At 41.0% G+C, this 10714-nt stretch overlaps 1 protein-coding gene across 2 annotated transcripts; it reads left to right on the top strand.

Annotated features, from left to right (window-relative positions):
* On the top strand, window positions 1-9571 carry LOC107666427 (synaptopodin 2-like protein). Of its 2 annotated transcripts, none has more exons than XM_016457711.1 (4): window positions 1-374; window positions 2438-2589; window positions 2825-3447; window positions 4959-9571. In XM_016457711.1, the coding sequence occupies exons 1-4, from the start codon at window positions 273-275 to the stop codon at window positions 7553-7555; spliced, it is 3474 nt and encodes a 1157-aa protein (XP_016313197.1). In that variant the 5' UTR covers window positions 1-272; the 3' UTR covers window positions 7556-9571. The 2 variants fall into 2 exon arrangements, with proteins under 2 accessions (XP_016313197.1, XP_016313196.1); XM_016457710.1 differs by having other exon boundaries at window positions 2741-3447.
* The last annotated feature ends 1143 nt before the right edge of the window (window positions 9572-10714 follow it).

Below are 10714 nucleotides of genomic sequence, written 5' to 3'. Positions count from 1 at the left end.
TGCACTGCACAGGGAGACGGTGGGTATCTTTTCTCTTTCCCCTCTATTTTAACTTCCTTTATGGCTGTCCCCCTATCACCAGCATCCAGCTCAGGGTGTGGGAGGGGATCCATGTGCGCTCGTATTCTTGCAACAGCAACTAGAAGGAACCCTAGGACACAGTTGCAGTAGTAGTTGTCTTCTCTAAGGGGGCCCTGAAATAACATGGACCGTATGTACTAAGGGCCCCCAGGCCAACAAACTGAATCAAAGACGCAAGCACAAACCGCACTATGGTGGCTGAGGAGGTTATCATCACCCTATCTGGAGGTGCACCATGGGGCTTCAGACTACAGGGAGGAATCGAGCACCAGAAGCCTCTGCAGGTTGCCAAGGTATGATTGCCAGGAAACACATCAATGAATGTACTGTACCTCACTTTAAGTCTTTTAGAGTTATTTCAGCCCACAATTCTTTAGTTCTAAAGAAACTTAAGATGTTGAGCTGCCTGAAGATGTAATGGACACCAGAAGCATAGGCCCCTGCACTCTTAAGTGTGGTGTGGAACTGATCCTCTCCCGAAAAAGCCAAATGATTCATAGAGCTATGAGCTTTCAAGTATCCCCCTTAACCTTTGAGTCCTAAATAGCTAATGTGCACAAATTGTACATTTTGTAATAGTGACAATGTAAGAGTAGATTACCAGTAACAGGCTAAGATTGTAGAATAAAACTTTATATGTAAAACAAAGGGCAGTTTATGACTGTAGTAGATCATGAGAAGCTAATCAAACATTTTTCTATCTATCTATTTTTATGGTACATATAATTATGTGATACTGGTTTCTGCTATTATTTTATAATTACTTTGTTTTGTTATTACTTATTACTTACTAAGTAGCAAATTGTGATCTAAATAGCAGATTGTGATTATTATAATAATATATAAATAAAGGTTTATGCTCTTTATGCTCACACACACACTGTATTACTGTAGTTTATGACTTACCTTAGCCTTTGAGCATTCAGGTCATATTTAATAGCATTTGCCCTAATTGAGTGTAATTTGGTCCCATGTCACACCATGCTTATGTCTCAAATAACCTACTTCCAATTCCAGCAGACTTTTTTTCTTTATACAGGATACAATGTCATACACAGTATTTAATGATAAAGCAGCTTATTCCGGTTGATGGTCATGTTGTTGTCATGTCATGCTTGCAATAGTTTAGGAAATAAAAATGGCCCTGGTTATGTATTTTACTTTAATCCAACACCAAAGATGATAATTCAAGCCATTAGTAACGACGGACTATTATGGACTATTTTATATACAGTATATATATATATATATCTACCTATCTATCTATATAATAATGTTATCTGATCAGGTTAGTTTGTTGCATCCACTAATCTTGGCTGTCATGAAGAGTATTGCTTTTTATTGGTAGCTAGATGCTTGTCATCAAAAGTGAATTAGATTAAACTAGTGGAATGGACACCGCCCCATATCAAGATGCGGTTTAGTGACAGGGCAACGTACAGATGCCAGTTCACCACTTGGTCCTGAATATAACCTTTGCATTATAGTGGTATCCTAAAAACCAAAGGCAACCAAGTACAGGATTAGAGTCTGAAATGGAAAAGCAGATCAATGACCCATATGCCATATTGTTTTAGTCTGTTCTGTACAATCAAAGGCCAAAGGAGCGCACAGACTTTAAAATGTCATTTTAATAGTATAGTGACTCAGGAGCTTTCGCACAGTATTAAAGAGCAGAGAAAATTTCATGAACCCATCTCACTGTCTATTTATAGTCTAAATGTAAGTATTTATAGACTGATTATTGCATCCTCAGTAAGATGTGAACAAAACAACTGAAATCAGAGCCTGTCCTCCTGTGCTGAGTAATATGACAGACAGGACAGGGGTTTGAGCAATGCCATTGCAAGGTCCAGTTGATAAACAACACTAACACTGGCACATGGCCAGTATCTGGTAACTGTCTATGCCAGCCTACTGAGTGTTTTTTTTCTTCACCTTTTTTTAAATATTAAGGTAAAATTATCTGTAATAAAAAAAACAGCATTTAAAGTATTGTGTACAATGTTGCACAATTTTCACTGGCTTATCCCATTTGATATATGATTGTCCCTGGTTCAGTGGTATGGAGTTTGCATGTGCTATGGTTTACCTTACAATCTAAAGACATTCAGGATAGGTGAATTGGAGACACCTACAAAATACCAGGTTTAGAGAATGGATGAATATAGACTTAATGTGTATGACCAAACTCATATATCACTCATTCTTGCAGATCCGCTTTTAAAGATGGGAAGAATTTGAAATGCGATATCAATGCCTTAGTCTTTGCCTAATCTATGGAAAACTTTCAAGGCCAAGTTAAATGTTTTCTTGATCTATTTATCCATTATCAACTGCTACAATTATCCTGTAGGTGCGCAAGCGAAGTAAAGCATGTCGTGCCGGACTGCGTGAGGGAGATGAGCTGGTGTCCATCAATGAGAATTCCTGTGGGAGTCTGTCGCATGCCCAGGCCATGAACCTGATCGACAGCATACCAGGAACGCTACACATCCGGGTTAGGAGGTAAGCCATCCTTTCCTTTTTCAATGCCAAAATGTGTTTAACTCAAATGGGAGCTGAAAGTAAGTGACTGTATTAACTCCAAGCCAGGTTTGTTGTGAGTTACTGTTTCTGACCACCCCTGTGCTATTTTACCCTCTTACATGTTTATCAGGGCACCGGCAGGCTTCCAGTCGGTGGTTCTGGTTGCTCGAGCTCCTTCTCCCCGCATTGATAAAGAGTACCGTGCTGCCATTAGGGCCATGTCTCCATCCAGCTCCCGACCTCACCAGTCCAGTGTGCGGCAGATCCACCGTGGATCCCTGATGTCCCCGACCGGACACAGTGGATTGACCTCCCCACCAGGCAGTGAGGCCTACTACGGAGAAACAGACAGCGATGCAGACGTGGCTGCTCATGAGAGGCAACGCAAACCAAAACGACGTAGTCCCAGCAATTCACCTGGTAAGGCAGGTCGAGCCTCACCGGAGGGAGCAGAGACTTCAGAAATGAGTGGGTATGACAGTGCCTCGGATGCCCAAGTTTACAATCTTTTGGGGCCTAAAGAAAGAGAAGATACATTGCCTGGTGTAGCCCGCAGAGAAGTGATTTACCAACCCCCTCCGCATGGAGCCTGGTCCTCTCAGACCTCCACCGATACATCCATGAGCGCGGATGACCAAAACCCACGAGAAGGGTTAATGGAAGAGGACAGTGGGTTCCAGGAGCCCACACATGTTCCCCCTCTGGTTTCTCCAGAGAGAGCCAAAGAAGCTCTTATGTTGAGCTCTCGTACTCAGTTGGTGCCCATGGTTGGGCCAGTTGACAATCCAGTGGATGAGGAACTCACATTAACATACATGGATAAAGCAAAACAAGCAAGTGAGTATATGAAGATCATTGCTCTTATGATCGACTAGCTTCAAATATACTGTCATGAACACCTGCTTAGCTTTGTAAATGTGTTCTTAAAGTCACAGCTTGTGATTGCCTGCATGTAAACCCTTGAAGAGATGAGGGTTGGTCATGAGTCTTTTAGCCAGAACCAGTGTCTATATTTGTCCTGAGGCTCGCAGGGTTGATAACCTGAGCACTGCTTTGCATGAGCTGGCATAAGCATCTCCAGCTGCTAGCTTATATCAGGTGACAGTGCTCCTTACAGGCCTGCGCTCATTCTCTCCACCTAGATCCCTAGCTGAAATACTGGACAGTATTGTTAGTATTCTCCGTATAGTTTTCAGACATGTATAGAAGCATCTGGCTGGAATTTAAAGTAATTTACAAGTCATCAGTGCAAGTCACAAATTAGCATATTTCAGAAGCCAGGTTAGTGTTCATAAAATGAGATACGTACAATTAGTTACACAGGTTTAACATTCCGGTGCCCGGACACTGCATTACACTGGTATGACACTGATCCTGGATCACAGCTGCGGAATGTGTGTTTGTTGATCCCAGATCAGGTGATAAACAACACATTGACATCTGTGTTTATGGTGAGATTACTTACTGTGGAATCTAATATGCTATTAATGGAATATTAATATTAAATATGCATGAACAAAATATGTATTATGATAACCATTTAGTGAAAACATTAGATTCAACAGATGGTTACACCTCACGATTTACGTTAATTCGTTAAATTAATTCCAGTGATATTACATTTTAGAGTAAAGTTTTTTTTTTCCTGTTCTGATAATGATTAGGTTTAAAAAATAGATTAGAGGCGAGACTTGGGGTTATGTGCCATAGTACCACTTTTTATAAAGTGTACAAGCATCTTCAGAGCCACTGCTATTTGAAGCAGTGTAATTTCAAGCACCAGCATAAATAAACGGTCATAAATCTAAAGACAACCCTAATCTGTACTCTAAACATTCTCATGCTCTTCTCAGGCACCACAGTTAAGCACTGGTAAATAAAGCATCTCCCAATGGTAGACAAATCAACTTGGCAGCCAAATGATAATGCTCTTTTTCTCTAATTGCTGCAGATTAATATAATGAGTGGTCCCTGTTGCAAAATGCTTTGATTAAATACAGTTTTTATTGGGTTATGCTATGAAAACTTTCTTTGACATGCAACTTTGCAGTACCATATGAAAAACTGAATCTTATCTAGCCTTTTATGAGATATTTAACTATCCTTTGTTAATGGAGGAGTTGAGTGTAGCATGTGCATGGACATATAAATGTTGCATTTTTCTGCACTCTTTTAGCACAATTTTACAGGCCCAATGATTCAGAAGAGCACTGTTAGCTATATTTAACACAATTTCTGACCGATATAAAGTGAATAGTTTAAAGCCATAAACATCAATTCTCAATTCAATTTTCAATTCAATTCAATTTTTCAATTCTGTCTCAAACTTTTAATTTCATGTTATGCAGAATTGAACCGTGGAGATACGATCACGGACAAACAGGTGAAAGAAGCTCGGTCCAAGTGCCGCACCATCGCCTCACTACTGACAGATGCACCTAACCCTCATTCAAAGGGTGTTTTGATGTTTAAAAAGCGCCGACAACGCTCCAAGAAATACACACTGACCAGCTTTGGGAGTGTTGATGAGGACATGAGGCAGGACTCTCAAGAAGAGGATGGCATATTTCCTGGCAGTGAATCAGAATTTGATGAGGAAGGTTTCTCTGCTGCACCCGACCCCACATGGGACAGTGACTACCTTGAGATGCTGGAGAAAAGATCTGCTTCCAGAGGTCAGGAAGGAGAAGGTGGTGCTCTCAGTCCTGGTCTGAGTGATACATCTGGGAAGGGGGCACAGTTGTTTGAGCAGCAGCGGAGAAGGGCTGAGGAACATGCAAAGAAAATGGAAGCTGCGCAAGAACAGTTACAAAGCCAAATGCTGGGAATTGCACTGAAAGAGACATCAGCACCTCCTCAACTACAGACACCGCAACCACAACCAGACCCATTGACAAAGCCTAATGTCCAGCCACCACCAGTTGCTCCGAAACCTGCCAGACCTTCAAAAACTCTACATCATGAGGTTCCACCAGCAGAGATGCAAAACATGACACAGATGGCCACACATCAAGCCACTTCCACTGTCCATGTTATGGTTAATGGAGATACTTCAAACACAATGGCACCATCCCCCGCTGCGTTGCCCATAACTAGTCTCTCAGTACCTTCTGCAGAACCTGTGATGCCTCCACAACCAGTTCCTCTACCAGAACTTCCTTCCAGTGCTGTGTTAAACAGAACTGCCCGACCTTTTGCCCCAGGCTGTGTTACCAATCGGGCAGCCACTGCTCCTGTTGTGTTTCGCCCTACAGTCAGTAAGAAGACACCCAGACCTGTTTCAGTGGCTGTGGTTGCACATCCATTCTCTGCACCATCAGAAGAGCATGCCATGAGTGTTATCCTGGCCTCCTTTGTTAGCCAAGTCACAGTGAGTCGAATGAGTGCCGATGTCCCTCCTGAAATGATACCCACACAGCCCTTTATGCCTGGAAAGTCTATTCCTCCACTTGTATCTGTGGAATCATATTCTCAACCTAGTCTTCACTGCTCCTCAGTGGAAAACTTCCAGGTTGCATCAGTGCCACCTCCCATAGTTCAAACCCAAGGACCTACCTGTCCTGTAGAAGCCGAAACAACTGTTCCTCCAGCAATCCCTGTTGACAACACAGTGACCGCTGTGGCTCCCGTTATGGCTCCTGTTACACCTCAGGCCATTGCAATACCATCCCAAACCTCTTCTATTTTGACCTCTGCAGCTTCTGAGACCTCTTTAACTGGAACTCCGGTGTCACCTGTAGTCTATCGTGAAAAATCCTCTGCCACCACTGGCCGCACTGGTATTCTCCAAGAGGCCCGCCGACGTAGTGCCTACAAGCCAATGTTTAAGATACCTGACAGCAAGAAAAACTCACCAAACCCTGAATTATTGTCTATGGTGCAGAACCTAGATGAAAGACCCAGACATGGATATTATGAACTGGAAAATATTACTCACAACATTGATGACATTACGGCAAGGGTGCCACCGCCTGTGGCTCCTAAGCCAAGGGTCATCCAAGAAATGTCACAGATCCCTCAGGCGGAGGGAAAAGGTGCAGAGCTGTTTGCTCGTAGACAGAGTCGCAAGGATTTGTTTGTTGTAGACTCTCCACATCTGCAGCCTGCACTGCTACAACCCCAACAAGCCCATTCTGTCATAGACTTGATCGAACCACAAAAAACCTCACCAACCCCATCCCACTGGAAGTATTCTCCTAACGTTCGTGCTCCTCCACCGATAGGTTACAACCCCTTGCTGTCTCCATCCTGTCCTGTTGGGGTGCAGCGTGGGGGTGCCAAAGTGTCTGAGGGAAGTTCTAAAGGAAGTAAGGGTAGTTATGGTGTCCCAAAAGAAGGTATCAAAGCCTTGGACTTTATGAGGAGGCAGCCTTACCAACTGAACCCTGCAATGTTCAGTTTTGGTGGTGGCACTAGCACACCGTCTTCAGTGTCCTCCTACCAGAGGCAACAAAGGGAAGGCCACACTCTGACACCACCCAAGCAGATCCCAGTAAAGGCGGCACGTGTGTATGAAATCAAACGATTCTCCACTCCCACCCCAATGTCAGCACCAACTCTCAACCCCACAGTGATTGTACCACGCTCACGGACCACACTTGGTGAGCACATCTCTCGTTCTGACATGACGTCCCCTCTACCTGAACCTGTACCCAAATCAACTCCGGCACCTTCACGAGCCCCAGGCCTCCCAGAGCTCCCTAAAATTTCAGCTGTGCCCATCCCTCACCCCATGCCATACTCACCCCCAGCTCCCATGTCAAGTATGTCAAGCCTAAGCTACTCTGGGCTTCAAGCTGCCAAGCAGTTTAAGAGTGCCCCTGAGTTAAGTTCCCTACCACCAGACCCCTTAAAGTCTCCTATCCAAGTTCCCAAACCCCGTTTTATTGCAACACGTGTGGGTATTCAGCCCCGCGTCTGGAGGCCTGGAACCCTTCCTCACTGATGATGTTACTTTACATGTGGAAGAAGCTAAACCATCTGCTTCTGTTGCAGTCTCAAAATTCATACTTTTCAAATATGATTTAATATAACTTGAAGATGCAAAGAAATTATATTCTCCACTTCAGATGAAAATATACTGTGGAGTGTATTTGTTGTTTTGTTTTGAGAGTGTTTTTCAAAACTTAGATGAAAAATCCTGAATTTCTGCTAAATGTTCAACAATATGTTTAAAACCTTCAGTGTTGTTAACATGAAATCTATTTACTTAATGCATGTCCCTGTTCTTGTGAACAGTTTATATATGCTATTCCAAAGAGAAACATTGTTTGGCTTTGTAAACATCAATCAAAGTGTAGCTTGCACTTCCTCTGAAATGGCTCTGCCTTTTTCACTTAGATGATGTTAACCAATAGCCAAATAGTTACTTGGGCATTGTTTTAGCAAACTTACATTTGGTCTGGCTCTCTAGTGGTGCAGAATGCCCAGTTTTTTTTAATCCAGTCAGTTCCTAATGGATAACATCAAGATGTATCATACATTGTTTTTTTGTTTGTTTGTTTTTTCTTTATTGCATATCTTGTTTCATCCATACATCAGAATCAGAGCGAGCTTTTATTCGCCAAGTGTGCACAAACACAAAATGAGTCACATTACGGCAGTTAAAAAGAGTTGCAAATGCCAATTCACATTCACGTGTCAATTCACGTGTTCCCAATTTTATAGGGATAAGAAAAAAATACATTGACGTCACCAGAAAAAAACATTTCACATGGACTGGACTGAGGTATTTTGAAATATTTTCCTTAAAATTTCTCCATTACGACACACATATGTGAGGTTTTTTTTGGCACCTTTAAAATACTAAAGTGTAGTTGCTCTGCGGATCTTGGGTGTAAACCTTAATCTACTTAACATATGAAAGCATGGAAAAAAATACCTAAGAAAAAAAGGCAAGCTGAGGCTTTGTTTTGCTGTATGCTCTTAGGTCAATCAGAAATGATATATCTCTTGGCAGAGCCTGCACTGAACAGGTGCATAAGGGTCACAGCCTATTTGTAGGAGCAAAGTAAACAGGGAACCAGGCTGGCTCCTTAAAATGTGCTCTGACTGGATTTTTGGTCTTTATATCCGACTATTGATATATTAAAAAGATGACATTAATGAAAACTTGAGTTTTTATTTTATATAGAAACATATTTAAGTGGTCAAATCAGTAAGTGTTGGAAAGGTACAGTGTTGGAGACAGTCCTAGAGAAAGGCTATCTGAGCACTAACACAAATCTGTCTCATGAAGACAGTGTGAAAAGTGCAAAGCTAGCACTGTCCAGGATTATCAGAAGGTTAATTAGTCAACTGGCTTTACTGGAATTAGTCAGAATACTCATAGCAACATGAAATATTTGAATGGCATGTGCGGCAGTGAGGCTGATGATTTCGGGGATGGGTGGTTTTCGAATGTGTTCCCAAAGTCCTTAAAACATGGCAATGTCTTAAGAGAAAAAAATCTAGGGCTTGTAATATTAAGGGAACAATAGATAGAGGTTTAAGGAAGGAAAACAGTTTATATCAATGCGAATTAGATATACAGAGAGAATGAATAAATAATGATTGTAGCACTGGCAGGTGAGAATATTCATTTTTAAAAGGTCTCCTTTTCTTAAAAAAAAATTACATTTAGAAATTGAATAAGAAGTTGATATAGAGTAGATACATTGTATAAAATCTGAGCCACAATTTTGTTTGTCTTTCCAGTTTAGTGTCAGTCATGTTTTATTTTATAGACTAAATCTTCTAAACTAAATCTTTACATTGTTCAGCGCTCTTAATTTTGGCTGTACAAATCATTAGATCAATGTGTCTGTCTTGGTAAAATCAACTTTGTGGTTAATGTCCCTGGTAATTTTGTTTGTGCAATGCTTATGATGAGCTCAGCTGAACTTTAGGACCTAAGTAATTCTAACTGAAAGTGTCTTTGTATTTCTAATACAATGAATAGTTTCAATAAAACATACCTGAAATTTCACATAATGTCTCTGTCTCATGGCAAGCGACAAACGCAGACACGATCCCAATGTCTCACATGAATGCACTTAAACCTAATGATGTCTGAGTTACTTTTTACAAATTAAAAAAAAAAGTTATTTTGAATTAATCTGATTAAGAAGGCCAAGCTCATTTAAATGTTGGAGTGTGAATTTGACTGACTGTAACATGTTTCAGAATAATTCATTTGTAAAAATAATTATCAATGTCGAAGTGTTCCTTTTAGAAAGACTAAAAACATGGTTTATGGGGTGAAGATGACTAATCACCACATGGTGGCGCTTATGTCTTACTTTTCATAACAGAAGTAAGGCTAAGTAGTGAAATGTGACTGCATGTTTTAGATTTTTGTGGGGACTTGCCATAGACTTCTATTATGACTTCTATTGTTTTTTATACTGATCTAACAATATTTTCTATACACTAAACCTAAATCGACCCCTAAACCCCCTGACAGAACCCTTTTTTGCATGTTTACATTTTTAGATAAACATCAAGTATTTTTAATACTTTTTTTCCCTCGTGGGAACTGAAAAATGTCAGGTTTTACTATCCTTGTCGAGAAATTTGGTCCCCAGAATGGAGGATAAGCCTGTACACACACATACATACATCTCCGGTTTCTCCGGATCTCCGGTTTCCTTTACAATTATTATAAATTCAAATCACAATAAATGGCATTTATATATGCCCAAGTGTATAAGCGACAGCAAATGTGTCTCCTAAAACTCAGTAGTGGTGAAGTGTTGTATTGCACACTGCTGGGTGGGTGGACTACAGCTAAAGCTGGCACCATTCTCATGCATATACTGTCCTCCTATATTTAGGCCTGATAATGTTCAGGCACTTTTTATGGCTGCTCCACGCTTTCCCTGCTTAGATTCCATTTATGAGTGGTTCCTTCCTGAATTGACAAAGATAGAGAGAATCTGACGAGTTCTCAGGTTCATACGGTGCAAATGATGTGGGTGAGAAAAGAGATATAATAAGCATTGTCTCTGAGACGGGTGCGAAAATGTTACCTGAAATGATACTTCTTGAATGGCAGAGAATTTATGTAGTAATGAAAGAATTTTTCTGTACTGTACTGTGCTGAATGATTGTTTATATATATATA

The sequence above is a fragment of the Sinocyclocheilus anshuiensis genome, unplaced genomic scaffold (assembly GCF_001515605.1).
Source record: "Sinocyclocheilus anshuiensis isolate Anshui unplaced genomic scaffold, SAMN03320099.WGS_v1.1 scaffold63, whole genome shotgun sequence".
NCBI classification, from domain to species: domain Eukaryota; kingdom Metazoa; phylum Chordata; class Actinopteri; order Cypriniformes; family Cyprinidae; genus Sinocyclocheilus; species Sinocyclocheilus anshuiensis.
This window is presented reverse-complemented; position numbering and strand designations above follow the sequence as displayed.

Coding starts and splice junctions, on each gene's coding strand:
- LOC107666427 (XM_016457710.1), top strand. CDS start 273: ATGGTGGCTGAGGAGGTTATCATCACCCTATCTGGAGGTGCACCATGG. Junction 375..2,437: donor AGCCTCTGCAGGTTGCCAAG/GTATGATTGCCA, acceptor ATTATCCTGTAG/GTGCGCAAGCGAAGTAAAGC. Junction 3,448..4,958: donor GGATAAAGCAAAACAAGCAA/GTGAGTATATGA, acceptor CATGTTATGCAG/AATTGAACCGTGGAGATACG.